The sequence below is a fragment of the Saccopteryx leptura genome, chromosome 1 (assembly GCF_036850995.1).
Source record: "Saccopteryx leptura isolate mSacLep1 chromosome 1, mSacLep1_pri_phased_curated, whole genome shotgun sequence".
In the NCBI taxonomy this organism is placed as follows: Eukaryota; Metazoa; Chordata; class Mammalia; order Chiroptera; family Emballonuridae; genus Saccopteryx; species Saccopteryx leptura.
The window spans coordinates 122,251,349-122,266,982 of record NC_089503.1 but is presented as its reverse complement, the minus strand read 5'-3'; the positions used below and the strand labels follow the sequence as shown (position 1 = coordinate 122,266,982).

The window sequence follows — 15,634 nt, the reverse complement described above, 5'->3', positions numbered from 1 at the left end:
TGAGAAGAGGCAAGGGACTTTGACGAGGCAGCTGTCAGTTTCTGCCACACCTTTCTAGTCTATATGCATCTGACAGGTGTTCACCAAATCATATGCTGTGCTGCACATTCTCTGTTTATATATGTTACAATGGCTAAAACACAGAGGAAATATTTATAAGGGATTTTTCTAGGCCCTGTGCAGTGTGAAATGTGTGTATTATAACACTTGTTCTCAGTCCTGAGAAATGCTGCCCCCCCCCCCCCCCGTTTAACAAAAATGTTATGATGGATGCCTGCTAAAATAAAATGTATGGATAATAACCTATCTTCACATAAAATTCATGTATGTTCATACCTGTAAATTGCATATATGCTATAGTAGAAATTAAAGACAGAAAAAAGTGATTTATGATAAAATGTATTTCAGCCTGTAAATGCCTAAGTACATGCACAATAGAAAAGAAAAAAAATAGATATTCAGGCCATATGTATAAAATCAGTATGAATATGGCAACTACAAATGCAGACTGGACATGAGTAAGACGTGGTGACTCAGATACTGTATTGAGGCTAGTGTTATCTTAACTGATGGTTTGAAATGTTAAGCAACTCTGGTCAAGTTCCAAAGAAAACCACACACTGCCTTGCTTTGAGTAACATGGTAATCGCATTCCCAGAAAAATTAGTGTATATTAGAAAAGAAAAATTTTAAAAAGAACTTCATGTTTGTATGTTAAATAGTGCCTAGCTCAGGTTATTACCCAAAACAGGACACTTTTCCTTTTGAAGTAATATTCTGCCTCTCTGAGTCCATCACAGTAAGTCCATTCACTGTGCCTCCCCTTCTCATAGCCACTGTATCAGGACCTGCCTACTCCTAAATCAGTGGTTCGGTTGGCTCGTTTTTTACCTGCCGTGTTTGGTTATGTCAGCTTCGCTTGTTTCCACTTAAGTTTTGCCATCTTGTTATATTAGATCACTTTTAACCTAGGAAGGGCAGCTTTCATAAGCAACAGTCAGCACCTCCAACAAAGATCTCAAAATCGCGTATTGGAAAAAATGTTGCATTCCACCATGACGTAATGTTGTAAGAGGATTAAAAGAAGAGATTAGAAAATTCCGCAGGCCTCGCACTTGCCTCGACTGTGGTTGCTAGAGGCTTACTGTGTCAGCCTGTGCGCTCACCCATCGCCCTCCTCCTCCGTCCGGAGGTCTCACCTCTGAACCCTGTGTGCTCCTCCTCTCAGTAGAAACCCAAGTATGGCCATTCCACTCCGAAAGCGGCTGTCCCACCCTGAACGCGCCCATCTCATCAATAGAAACCCAAGGAGGTTTTCAGAGTCAGAAGTGTCTGAGCTCAGAGGTCATGGTGTCAAGGCTTTACTTGAAGAAGCCTTCTGAGTCACACAGCCCCGTTACTTTGCATGTCTTTCTTACTGTCTGATTGGACATGTTTTTTCTATCACATCTGGCTTAATCATTCCATAGTCCTAAGACTCTCTTAAAAATGAAAAAATAGATAACACTTTTATGGAAAAATAGATAACACTTTTCCCCCCACATTTCACCCTCATCATTACTTATTTCTTTGGTTAGTCTGAGTGCTTCGCATCTCATTTTATGTATTTCAAGAGTTAACTGCCACAGCACTAAAGTCTTTTTCAAAAGCTGATGACATTTTAATTAGCATTACTTTTTAAAGTTAATGAATCAAATGGCATTTAAAAGTTTTCTTTCTATTTTGTAAAGTAAAATTGCTGTCCAACTATGTCAGAAAGTTTATGTGCATATTTCTTGCTAAGTCCTAAATTACTGATTTTTTAAAAACAGATTTCAAGATTCCATGTTCAAATTTTGCTCCAGTGTGATTTTTTCTCTCTAATAATATCTCAAGAGAAAAGTATTCCTTTTAAATTTTAATTTGAGGATACCCCAACAGTGCAATTTTATATCAGCCAACTTATGTCATTTAAGGCAAAATACTATATTTATTCATTAAGAATAACATCTACTGCAATGTTTTATAATAACATTTTTTGTTGTTGTTTTTTTATAATAATGTTTTTTAACTCAGAGTTTTACCACATTTAGTTTTGTGGTGTCATTGGATAACTGATGGATTTGTTCTTGATTTTATTTTGTTCTTTATAAAATTTATAAAATAAAACTATGGCTTATGTATGTGTGTGAGTATGAGTGCACATATATCTGAGGATGGAGTCTGCAGTGTGGCCTGGGCAAAGCTGCGACTTTTGAGTCATCACTCGTTTTTAACCCCTTGTCCACTTTGCGAGCAGGTGAGCCAGGATGGGAAGTCGCTCCTCGACAAGCTTCAGCGGCCCTTGACTCCTGGCAGCTCTGATTCCCTGACAGCCTCTGCCAACTACTCCAAGGCTGTGCACCACGTCCTGGATGTCATCCACGAGGTGCTGCACCACCAGCGACAGCTGGAAAACATCTGGCAGCATCGCAAGGTGCGGCTGCACCAGCGGCTGCAGCTGTGCGTCTTCCAGCAGGACGTCCAGCAGGTCAGTGCCACACAGCCCCTCCTCGCCGGGGACGGTCGTGCTGAACTGGGAGTTTAGTTTGTCCTCCCACTGGGCTTACCTGTGCTGATGGAGTGAAGAGAAGATAACGATGGGGGAAACAAAATACACAATAGCACACGCAGCTTCTGAGAACGTCTGCCCAAGCTGTTTGCAGCCGCTAACTCCCTCATATGCGTGGAATACATGCAATGCTGCTGGGCCCTAACGGGAGACTCTGAGTTTTGTTCTTGAAATCGGTTGTTCGTATTTACATTTATTTGCGAAAAGAATGCAGAGGTGCTTATACCAAGGTGCTGTTACACTAAGTTCTGTCTGCTCTTCCATTACTTCAACTACAAGCTAACCACACTTCTATTCCCACTTGTTAGTCTGTGAGGCAGAGCAGGTGCTTAATAAATAGCTGTCTGATGAAAAGTGAACTTTTATGACTCTTCATTTCTAAGCAGTGGACATCCCTTTTGTTGTTGTTTAAAAATAAGAGTAAGCCCAGTCCCTATACTGTTTATCGCCTTATTATGGAACAAAGAAGCCTGTCCTGCTACCAGGGTTTTGAGGATTACAACTGTGGGAACATATAAAATATGACTTTAGCTTTAGTGATAAATAAGATGATAGTTGTATCCTTGCTTTAAAATAGAGAGGAAGACAAGGGTGTGAATGAGGTGTTAACTCTGGGGATGAGGAATTCTTAGGGGTGCAAGAAAGCTCCCGGTTTCCAGGGGAGCTGGCAGGAAGCCACAGCTATAGACAAAACCACTCTGTCCCTGAGCGTCCAAGAGCCCGCTGCTTTGTTCAGACATGTAGGAGCTCAGATTTCACTCTCCAAGTCTCATCTGAAGGTGAGTGGGTTTTCTGCTGAATGGGCTGAGATTGCAGAAAGTCATGCTGTGTTCTGATAAACACAGATTCTCCACGTTATTCATCCTTCTTCGCGCAACAGCAATCTGGTGAGTTCGCCATTCTTTTTGATTGTGCCGTAATTTTTCATTTTCACGTGCTGTGCTTTGATTCTACTTACGGTCTTTGAGTTTGCTGAAGGTTGCAATGCAAAGTGCCCCGGGAGCCTTGGGTTTGATGTGATTCATTCTTCTTTCCAACGTTGTTTTAGTCTAAGAAGGTAATTGCTTGTTTTGTTCTTGAAAGTGAAGGGGAGGAGTCCAAGTCTAGGAGTTGCTGTGAGAGCTGAAATGGTATGGTTGAAAACAGGAGTACTGGTATTTATTAGTTGTCCCAAAACTTTCACAAAGAGTGAAGTGTTAATAGTTTAAAACTAGTGATTAGTGGCCTTTGCTGCCCACCTCTCTGGCTCTTGGATCAAGTATCCATTACAGGACCGTGGACCAACACACTTTCTGGACTTGTGTCTGAAGCAGCCACAGGGCTTCCCCTCCTCTCCACCCACACCTCTGGTGGCCTGCGGCTGCAGCCACGTGAGAACAAGCCACCGGACTGTGCACGGCAGGGCAGGCACAGGGAAAGGCAGCCTGTGGGGAGAGCCTGAGTAGTCTAGTCTATTTTGGCACCAAGTACTTACTGCACTTGAATTTGAAAACAGCAAACATTAACTTTTATATTAGAAAGGTAATTACAATAATGAGGCCAGTTCTTCCAGCTAGCTTTTTCTCAAGAACAGGAGCTTGGGTGGGGCGTCAGCAGGAGAAAGTGCTCTGCTGAGCACACAGTGCTTACCTGGTCCTGTTAGCCTTCCATAGAGAACAGGTAAGTGGTCTGGAAGGCAAAGATTTTGTTGATTAAATGGTTCGGGAATGATTTGGACTTGTTACGCAAATCGGAAATTGTTGTGTCGACTTGACGTGGGATATTGGGAGCAAAGTTGATAAGATGAAGCAAAGTCCTTTACCCTGAAGGACTGCGTAGGATGTCAGAACCAGAACTGTGTTTCTGAAACTCAACAAACACAGCACGTGGAAATTTTTGCCATTTGAGCATGGAGTAGGGGAAAAAAAGTATAGTACTTTAGAAAGACGTTGTCAGCAAAAGATAAATTTGTGAATTCAGAAACGATCAAAATCCACAAACACACAAGCCAACTAGAGATATCACACGTTTTTGTTTGGTTGTGTTGGATGGGGAAGACTCATTTGCAAGTACTGCAGAGAAAAAAAGAAAAGCAACTTACTACACAGTAGGTGCCGGATGATGACATTTTAATGAAAACAAGCCTCCACAAAGGCATGCGCGTGTCTGTGGGGGAAACACTTGGAAGAGTAGATGCCAGACTGTTGACAGTGAACCCCCAGGGGAGGAGACCTTGCAATAGGTGGGAACATGGGTAATTTTGCTTTAGTGTTTTTTTTAAAATAACAAATGAAGGCAACTTTGTAATTTCTGTGTGGATGATGTTTCAGTTGAGAGTCAGTGCTGTGGTGTGGGGGCAGGTGAAGCTACTTTACATAATGGTTAGCACCTGTCCAAATCAAAGGATGGGGTGGGGGAGTGGAAGACTCACTGAAGACTTGCAGCAATATTCATGCTAGCTACTAACCAATATTAACCTTTGTGGGTGGTAACTTAAAAATGAATTCAATACTCTCTGTGCCATACTGCCTGATGGTCGGATAGTGTGCACATGCCCACTGCCTGCTGTTCACTGTTAGAGCAACCCTCAGCGGATGTTTGGTTGAAATCACAAATGGTTGGGTTACTCCAAGTGGTGTTTTTCAGTTGAGAGTGTGCTTTAGTGCATTATAACAAGATAATCTCTTTTTGTTGTGCATGTTCAAATAGGATGGTAGTTGAGCAGCAGGATCTAGTTACTGCAGCTTGTCAGGTGAAGTGACCCACACTGTGCAGGCTGGCTTCCCCTGCAGGACTTCTTGTGTGAGCGTCACCCCTGCTGAGTTATCTCTTGGAAGAACTTTCTTCAGGCCGATGTGGGACCATTAACTAGTATTCTGAAAAGATAGACAGATCCAGTCCACTCTAGATTCCTCTCATCCATACTTCATTTTTTTCCCAGTATATCTTAACTGAATGTGTAACATTTGAGCGGTATTGAGGTAAATATGTTGACTATCTCAAAGTTACTTTTCTCAAGGAGTTATAATCTAGTAAGAGTAGATAGCTTAATAGTCTAGTGAATTAGACCACAACATATTCAGGTTTAGCACTTATGTCTTTGGTTATTGTCAGGTGTAATTTTGCTGAGGCATAAATTTGAGTCATGCCTACTGGGGTGTTACCCAGAGTGAGGGTAACTAGCCACCTTCATCTGATATCTGCCTACCTTGTGCATGTACTCGGAGGGGACAAATCCATGTTAGTGACTTGTGCGAATCCCTGAGAGTTTTGTCCGTATTCTTCTCCAATATCAAGGGTCTAGTCTAGTATACAAGGAAATGGGGAGTCCTGTAATAGGGGTGCAAGTAGTGATTGCTGGGCTCTGGGAAGATCCTCATGGGAGAAGCAGGGTTCGAGTGGCTTTTTGAAGGCCAGTAGTTGGTGGAATGAACAATAGGAGCTGCAGAGTGGGGAGGCAGGAAAGGGCAGGGCCTGATCAGAGAGCAGCAGGTGGCCCTGAGTGGAGCAGTGGGGAGGCCCGGGCTGGTGCTGGTGCAGGAAAGGTGACCTCTATGGTGAAGACTTGGGACTTGTTTCTGTAAGACTTAGGACGCCATTGCAGGGACACAGCAACCCTGCCCGAATGCGGTGACTTGGTGCCGTGGCCTGGAGTGACCTGTGAGTGGCGGAGACGGAAACTTGTTGCATCCAGCTCACCTTGCTGCTTTGTGGGTGCTCACCAACGTGTGAGTGTCTTTCCTTTCCTAATGCTCACTGGATGCTCACGGCCAGCCTGCTGAGGAGTGACTGCATTTCTGTTTCACCACATTGAGTTCACACTGTGAGGGGATTGGTTTTATGCAGAGCATTTTGAGTTGATGCTGTGGGCAGAGGGGGCTGGATGACACGATGCTACTTGCCTTAGAAAGATTGCTCAGGTTGCCATTTGATGAGCCAGGCTCTAGGAGAGGACACAGATGAAGTTCCCATTGTGGACAGCCATGCAAGCCATGGAGGAGTCTTAAGAGAGTAGAAATGTAAGGTCCACAGGAGCAGTGACCTGTGTTTTTATATTCCCTGGTGTTTCCCAAGCATCTGGGCTAGTGTTTGTTGAGTGAGTTAATGAAGAAATTTAAGGAATTCTCCAGTTTTGCTATAGGAGTCATTTCAGCCAAAAGTTTTTTCATTCATTCTGGAACAAGGGAGGGCTAGCATCATATTAGGATCAAGTAATCCAGCTTGGAGATCTGCCTGAAGAAACAGTAACTTTGATTGATGTTAGGGAGTTAGGGATCCAGAGGAAGGAAGGGATCATTTCAGCACATGTAAATTTTGCAAGTGTGATGAGATCTTTAAAAGAGTAAAGATTTTGGCACTTGAAGGCAAAATGAGGGTCTTAAATGCTAAATTCTAGCAGGGGGAGGGAAGTCAGGGTATGCCAAAAAAGCAAAGAAATGGTTTTCAGGTTGACAGAGAAGCGATCTCACAGGTTTACTTGAGGTCCTAGGCTGCTGTCCTTCGCTGGTACAGGCCGTCTTCCCATGATGCTTGACTTGGGGACTCTGTCTAGGCTGGCACCACACACACTGGACCTAGCTGGTATGTGAAGGTTCCTGAACCTCACCTGTCCTGTTCTCAGGCAGCCAGGAAGGTGGGTTGCTCCCATCCCACTCGGCAGAATCAACATTCTCTCCTGTTTACATTCCCACGGTCACAGTTCTGATTGTGGCTCTTGATAAGAATGGTTGAGAGGATTGCTATCTTTTCTGAAAGTTTCTCAGAATTAGGAAGTACTGGAGGGCAAGTGTTTGGGATTGGTCACTGCTGAGACCAGATAGAGGCTGACCCCTGATCTTCCTGGGGCGCTTAGGGCAGCTGAATTACCTTTTGCCCTAGTGAACCCAGAGGAACCATGAATGTCAGAGTAATCTCAGTGGCTGCAGCCTGGGAAGAGCTGGAAGTTCAATGTTGGGAGTTAAAAAAGTGGAAAAATTGACTCCCTACCCCAAAGCAGAACACAGTGAGGAGGGAGCTGGCCCTGTGAGTCAGTGGAACTGGAAGCAGAGGGACTGGGGTAAATTGGAAGCTGAGACCATCAAGCCCCTGAGGACACAGGTGCTCCAGAGCTGGGATGATAAAAAGTGGGCAGAGCCAAGAACAAACCCCAGACAGTCTGGGACTCCCTTTGATTGATGCCAGCCACATTGCCATAAGGAGAAGGTGCCTGGGGAGTAGCTGGGCAGGGAAGATGATGCATACACATATGCATTCTGTGTGTGTATATACTTATATAGTTCTGTAATTAGACTGGATCTATACATAATAACTTCAGTTTCCCAGATAACATTATCTGGACAAAGGAAGAATTTTCTTGGACAACTTTGGACTATTTTATATTCATTTCCAAGCTAAGAATGAAAAACAAAATAATGCTTAGAAAATTACTAAAAGGGGCCCGTCCTGTGGTGGTTCAGTAGATAAAGCATCGGCCTGGATCGCTGAGGTCGCTGGTTTGAAACCCTGTACTTGCCTGGTCAAGGCACATATGGGAGTTGATGCTTCCTGCTTCTTTCTGCCTTTTCTCTCTCTCTGTTTCTCTTTCTCTCTCTCTTCTCTAAAATGAATAAATAAAGTCTTAATAAAATTGTTTTCAAAGAAAAGAAAATCACGGCCCTGGCCAGTTGGCTCAGCAGTAGAGCGTCAGCCTGGCATCTGGAAGTTCTGAGTTCGATTCCCGGCCAGGGCACACAGGAGAAGCACCCACCTGCTTCTCCACCCTTCCCCTCTCCTTTCTATCTCTCTCTTCTCCTCCTGCAGCCAAGGCTCCATTGGAGCAAAGTTGGCCTGGGCACTGCGGATGGCTCCATGGCCTCCACCTCAAGTGCTAGAGTGGCTTGGGTTGGAACAAAGCAATGCCCCAGATGGGCAGAGCATTGCCCCCTAATGGGCATGCCGGGTGGATCTTGATTGGGCACATGTAGGAGTCTGTCCATCAGCCTCCCCAGTTTCTCAGTTCAAAAAAATAAAAAAAAAAAAAAGAAAAGAAAATCACTAAAAGAATTAACCAGTGATGGTTTGGTTGGGGTTTTATGGGAATATCCAAAGTAGTACTATTTATGTGAGTAATAACCTACCTACTTTTTTACCCAGGCAGGGTCACTTTTTTTTTCCTTTTTTTTGAGACAGAGCAAGAGTCAGAGAGAGGGATAGATAGATAGGGACAGATAGACAGGAACCTAGAGAGATGAGAAGCATCAATCATCAGTATTTTTTTTGTTGCAACACCTTAGTTGTTCATTGATTGCTTTCTCATATGTGCCTTGACCGTGGGCCTTCAGTAACCCCTGCTCAAGCCAGGAACCTTGGGTCCAAGCTGGTGAGCTTTGCTCACACCAGATGAGCCCGCGCTTAAGCTGGTGACCTCGGGGTCTCGAACCTGGGTCCTCTGCATCCCAGTCCGACGTTCTATCCACTGCGCCACTGCCTGGTCAGGCACCTACCTACTTTTATTCTCCCCTCCCTCTTCCTATGTTTCTTTGTTTTCCTGTAGGAATTTTATGTACAAATATAACTAAAACTAGGGTAACACCAGGAAAATTGATTATTTTTTTTAAGAGATGCATGGATGATGTAAAAACTTTCTAAAGCCTGTTAGCCTCTTTGTGAGCCCTTCCTCATTGATTTCGCCTACATTTCCTTTCAGCCAGGAGGGCGCATGGAGTGATGTTCGTAGGAGCGTATGTCACATGTCAGTTCAGCAAAACCAGCTCTTGTGACGCAGGGCATTTGGTTCTGTGTCATATGTTTCTGTGTGTAACTTGACTGAGGATTTTGTGTGTGTGTGTGTGTGTGTGTGTGTGTGTGTGTGTGTGTGTGTGTGTGTGTGTCGGGGGTGGTTGTTTGTTTTGATAGCTTCTTTTTTCAAGTGAGCATTAGGCTTAGTACATTTTGTAATGTTCTAGAAACCACTTTCTAGTTTTTGGTTCCCTTGGAGAGAAGTAAAGAAGAAATGGGGGTACCAGGGAGACCGTCATTATCCTCAAGAAGCTGTAAGTGCTGGACCTAAGAGGTCATGCCTTCATCCTTCAGCCCCCCAGAGCCCACAGATGTGTGTCAAATTTTGTGTTTCTTTTCACTGCAAAGGTTACGTCATGCACATCACAGAATTTGGATCCAGAGGCCTCTGCGGTCATGTCAGGCCAAGCCCCTCATTTTCTAGGTAATAAAACAGAGCCTTGAGAAAGTCATGTGACTTGGCAGAGGCTCCCAGAAGCGTCGTAGATGTTTAACGGCATCATTGCTCTTGACCTGAGGGTGATGCTTCACTTGTAAGCTAATCACAGAGTAAATCTGAACTGACCTGTGACGGAGGAAGGAATATTTCAGTGGGCTCTCTGGGCTGGGAAAAGGGCCTTCCTGGCAGCTGCAGTTGCCCACCCACGAGTGTGAAGGAAACTGGCTACTTACGAAGGCTTTAAAAAACTTTATTTTTGAAGTTTAGTCAGCTACCTTAGGAAGCAAGGGAGAGAACATCTACTGGCAGTCTGGAGGCCAGCTCTTCTCAGCCAGCCCGGCCTGTTGTCCCCTCCATGCAGCTGATCAGGTAGCCGGCCTCCTTGGGGGAGGAGCTCGTGACTGGGACGCCAGTGACCAGGACGCTGGCTCGGCAGTAGGCTACACTCGGGCTTTCGAGGGGAAAGCGTCAGGCAGCCCAAGATAGGATGCATAAGAGGAGGCCGGTAATCAACTCGGTATTTCTTCATTCGTGATTTTAAACTTTGAGGGTAATTACATTAACGGTCTAATATTCGATAACTTCACAGCAATGCGAAACACCAGCCTTTAATAAAAATTAACATTATCTAAGCAAGATATCTAAGATCTCCTTTTTGGTCACCTATTTACATTCATTAAACTTGATATGACATTGCTAGGTTGATCAGTCATCCTTTGCTGTAATTAATACCATACCATTGATTTGATCACAAGGAGGGTTCTGATTGAATGCTTCCTTTAGCAGTCCACAAAGGCACAGCTAGAAACACATTAGGCCCATTTCTGTCCACATTTACATCTCCAGTGATTTAAATGAAAGCCAATAGGTTGAGCAAGGAATTAACTAAAATAAGTGAGACTTAGGTTAACTTGGGTTTGGAGGGAGTGTAGGAGAGGTCATGGAGAGAATTACAGTTGCCAACTAATTTTATATAAAAATGAGCAAATGCAGAGTATTTTAAAAGTACTTTTCTTTTTTATTTGTTTCACGTAATGAAAAAATTCAGTTTATTTTTAACTGAATGTAGAATTAGAAGAGCTTATTGTTTTCATTTTTATATGCATAAAATGTGACTTAGAAAGGGCTCTCCTTATGGCAGAAAACGTTTACTGTATATTGTCTTTTTCAAACAGCTGGAATTGACAGATGTTTGTATGTGTTTGAATACCCTTTGGGTCCTGAATTACTCGTAAAAATAGACTAGGTTAATGTGTTCTTGGTTGTTTAGAGTCAGAGGTCTTATCTAGTTTTCATAAACAGCATCCTAGATAGCGTGCTGACAACAATATTATTAGTTAAGAAATGAGCATAACCAGACTTACCGTCATCACATTCAATCTTGTAATTACAAACTACACGATCAGTAGGATTTCCTGCACATCTGACATTTGATGCTAGGAAGTGGCTCACTCTGGAGCGACCTTGACCTTGGACCCAGTCACTGTGTCCATTGGAGGGCACTGACGTACAGAGGAGTGATCTCCTACCACATCCTCTGAACAGCAAGGAAGGTGGGGTAGTCCTCCCAGCTCTGCTTTCTGTCTTGAACCAGGAAGGCTGCCAGAAGGGATTAGCTTTTGCCCTTTTCCGGGAGTCTGGCAGTAAATCCTGTGCTGTCCCCTTTGTTCCTGGGCTCGAGTTCACAAGGCAGAGAGGTGACAGCTGCTGCTGGCTGAGATCTGGGGTGGCTGACTGGACTAAGATGAGGTAACCCCCCCCCCACACACATACACACACACCCCAGTTTGCAAATATATGTATTTTTAAATTAAAAGAATCCACAAGCTGGTCTTTGAAATGCTCCTTGGACCAGTCTATTGACTCGGGATTCCTTGGCAATCCACGTAATGTTCCCATTCTTGTAAAAGGCCTTAAAGCCTGGGAGGGAGTTTGACTTTGAACACAAGCTGGATTTCATAATTGTCTGCTCCTCTTTTAATGAGCGCTTGGAATTTGTTCACTGTTCGTTGAATTGCTTTCATATTTGCTGGAAATATCATTTGACCTGGTATTTAGTTTTGTCTAAAGGCACCACTGGTAAAAGAAAAATGCCTGTAATAACCCTGAGCGGTTGGTTTATAATAGCTTTTATTTTCAACTTACGCTTCCTGAAACACTTTTCTTAGGCTTAAAAAACAAATTATTATTTTTAAATTGCCACATTTTGCTTTCTAGTTCTTTCTACCAAAAATAATGTTTACCTTTTAGTTTTTGAAATTGTGCCATATTTCAAGTATGTGAACTACCAGTCACATCAGGCTTGCTGCTTACCCGTGGCTTTTTTTTTTTTTTTTTTTTTTTTTTTTTTTTTGCCATTGAGGAATATACAGAATATATTATAATTACAGTAGAAAACAAGTCTTCCACCCCTTATGCAAATCTGGGCAGGTGGACTGAGGCATAGGTGTTACTTATAAGACTCTAAATACTTTTTAATCTTAAAATATTTGATCCTGCATGCTATTGACCTCATGCCCAGAGGCACATTCCATTAACTGATCCATTTCTTTGAGGTTGAAATGTCTTCAAGTTGTCACTGGACATTTCTTTAGGAATAAATTTTAAAATAAATGGACTAAAGCCTGTGGTATGAACAACTCAGCAGCTTCCTGTCTGCCTTAAAGTGTGGCAGTGAGTGTAACACTGCCTTCTAATGGTAGTACTAGTACGAGAGGTCTCTCTCTCTGAAAAGTGATGTACTAAGCGCCTAGTTAAAAAGCAATGGAGTCTTTTTAGCCATGCCACCAAAATGCTGACAGTCAGAGATGGAAGCCTGCCTCGGGTTATGGTTTATGGGTAAGGGCACACACATGCTGTATATTTGCCACATTGATATTAGGGTGATTAGGGTGCTTAACCTTGATATCACTGAGCACTTGAAACCCTGCATGAGTCTCACTATTGAACAGGAAAGGAAGCTGCAGCTCAGAAACTAAGAAACTTGCCCAAGAGCACATAGCAAGACCCTGTGCTTGTGTGCAGGGGTCTGGAAATGAAAGGGGCACACGAGAAAGCTTTCTGGAGGACTGGGGGACTAAGTTGATAGAATGCAAATGGATCTAGTAGGAATTACTCTTACACTGAGAAATCTGCTTCTCTTCCCTTCCTTCTCCCGCCTCTCTCTCTTTTCCCCTCTTGCAGCCTGCAGCCGATTGGTTTAAGCTTCAGCTCAGAATGCTGAGAATAGTTCAGTTGGTCCAAGCTTTCGCCTCAGATGCTAAAAATAGTTCAGTTGATTCGAGCATCGGCCACAGACAGGGGTTGCCCGGTAGATCCTGATCAGGGTGCATGCAGGAGTCTGTCTCTCTATCCCCCCTCCTCTCACTAAAAAAGAAAAAGAAAAAAAGAAAAGAATTACTCTTACAGTGTAAATCCAGGTGACTGGCAGAGTGACAATGTTGACAAAGTTTCAGAAATGAACAATAGTAAAAAGTAAATGTATAGCTTTGATCTGAGCACCTACTGCAAGGCTTGGTCTCTATGCTGTGCCCTACCCTGCCTACCCCCTATCCCCCACATACACACATTCTTCTTTCTGCTCTCCACTCTGCTGATTCTGCAAGAGTCTTCACAGGGGCCCACCAGAGATTTATTCCGGTTCACAAGCCATTCTATTTCCACGTACTGCTAAAGTTGCTAAACCCTATGAAGAAAGGACCCGACGCCCTCAGACCATTGGCTTCAGAAGGTACTGGTTTGGAGCAATGGAGAGCAAGTCCCGTTGTCCCTGACAGGGGGCTATGGCCCTTACTGCATCTTTTCTTCTAGATATCTGTCAGCACAGCTGACCTCTCTGTAGTGCAGGTAACAAAGGGCAAGGCATCCTTTTTGTAGCAGTGTCCCCATGTTAAAACCCCTCCTGTTTTGCCTCAGTGGAGTGCTATGCCTGGCCGGCTTCCAGGTTACCCTGTAGAGCCTAGACCACTGTCCTAGCTGTGCCTGCCCAGTTGGTTCTTCAGTCCCGAATCGGTTTGGTCCGTGTGCATAGTTACCGTATTTACTTAAATGCAAATTCAAGGCAACCTTTAGTACTTTAATGGCATATTAGCAAGTGGATTTAAATATTTAATATTTTTTAGTGTTTCTAGCTTTTAGCCAAAGACGTCACTGACTTAATTTTTTTTGCCAATTATTTCCTTCCCATCAGAAAGCGACAAAGTGTGATGTGATGTCCTATAAAGAGTTATTGTCGTCTGACCTGTGGTGGCTCAGTGGGTAAAGTGTCGACCTGGAAATGCTGAGGTCGCCGGTTCGAAACCCTGGGCTTGCCTGGTCAAGGCACATATGGGAGTTGATGCTTCCAGCTCCTCCCCCCTTCTCTCTCTCTGTCTCTCCTCTCTCTCTCTCTCTCTCTCTCTCTCTCTCTCCCTCTCCTCTCTAAAATGAATAAATAAAAAATAAAAATTAAAAAAAAAAAAGATTTAAAAAAAAAAAAAAAAAGAGTTATTGTCAACATTTTATCCAGCCCAAGAGCCAATGAACTACACAGTCCAAACTGAAAACATGGGTACAGAGTTATACTTTCACCCCATCCCTGTGGTGTAGTGGATTTCAGCAGCAGCTGAAGTAATTAAATCCTTGGAAGGTTTAGCTATCACAACAGCTTAGTTTATAGAATAAATTATCCTCAAAGACCAGGACAGAGGCATTTAAGTGGTTTATCTTCGTAGGTTTTACTGACATATTTCAAGTCTTCTACTAAAGAAGAGATAGGAAAACATTAACTCTGTAGTTAAACTTGAATTGCCTCAGTTGCAAAGCTTTGAGCCTTATAAAATGTTAAACTGGCCCTGTGTGGCTTGATAAGTACTATCACATGCAGTCAGTTTTGGTGGCTCTATCATGCATAAAATGAAGTGAGGTTTAAATTAATCATCATTGCACATAACATTTATACATAGATTTACACATTTAAAGTAAGAGTTGATTAAAATTGTGGTGGAAAGCTGATAAAAGATAACATTCTCAAAGTGTGTCAGATTAGTATATAATTGCTTCCATTTCTTTCCTCCTTTGCTGTTTTTAGAGTTTTGATAATGGACATATATATATCTTCAGTAGATATGCCTAAACCTCAAACAAGGCAGGACGTTGTTTTTATGGCATGTGTACTTGTGTTCACTGCAGGTGCTGGACTGGATTGAGAACCATGGGGAAGCATTTCTGAGCAAACACACAGGTGTGGGGAAATCTCTTCATCGGGCCAGAGCTTTGCAGAAACGTCATGAAGATTTTGAAGAAGTAGCACAGGTAAAACAATAGCTCTCCCTGTTTTCTCCCATAAATACCTTTGTGCTTTGTTTTGAATGACTGTGTTAACCACATCTGAGGTGAGTTAGCCTTGGCTAGATGTGTTTGAAGGTGACTCAAAGAAGACGCTCAGATTTCAGAGTGACTCCGACGTTGTGGAAGCAAAATGATGATTTAGTCAGTTTGAAAAATGTGATATCCTTGAAACAGAAACATCTTGGATGTTTTTGCCATATTTATTGTACCAATGTCTGTTGATTAGTTTATGGAATTTCAGTTTATAACTGGAGAATAACAGTTCTTGCATTTCTGTAGTGTTGGGGAGGTATTTTCTGTCCTTTTCCCATTTCTTTTAAATGTGTGCTTAGCAAACAAGAGGCAGAGGCTGGGGTGTGTTCAGAACATGGGATTTGTGGAATTCAAGGGTTGGCTGTAATGCTCACTAGCTGTGTGACTTTGGCAAATCTTAGTGTTTCTAAGATTAACTTTCTTATCTGAAGAATGGGTTCCTAGAAAGGAAGTAGATATGAGAAGAAAGGACTGGGATCAATAATGAG

General features: G+C 43.0%; 1 protein-coding gene across 10 annotated transcripts in view; it reads left to right on the top strand.

Moving 5' to 3' along the window:
* Positions 1 to 15,634, top strand: part of TRIO (trio Rho guanine nucleotide exchange factor) — a 339,734-nt gene that overhangs the window by 159,845 nt on the left and 164,255 nt on the right. For all 10 annotated transcript variants that reach the window (XM_066374347.1, XM_066374307.1, XM_066374298.1 and 7 more), the window contains 2 exons: positions 2,279 to 2,509; positions 14,955 to 15,077. In XM_066374347.1, the coding sequence (XP_066230444.1) occupies positions 2,279 to 2,509; positions 14,955 to 15,077 (354 nt within the window). The remainder of the gene's footprint in view (positions 1 to 2,278; positions 2,510 to 14,954; positions 15,078 to 15,634) is intronic.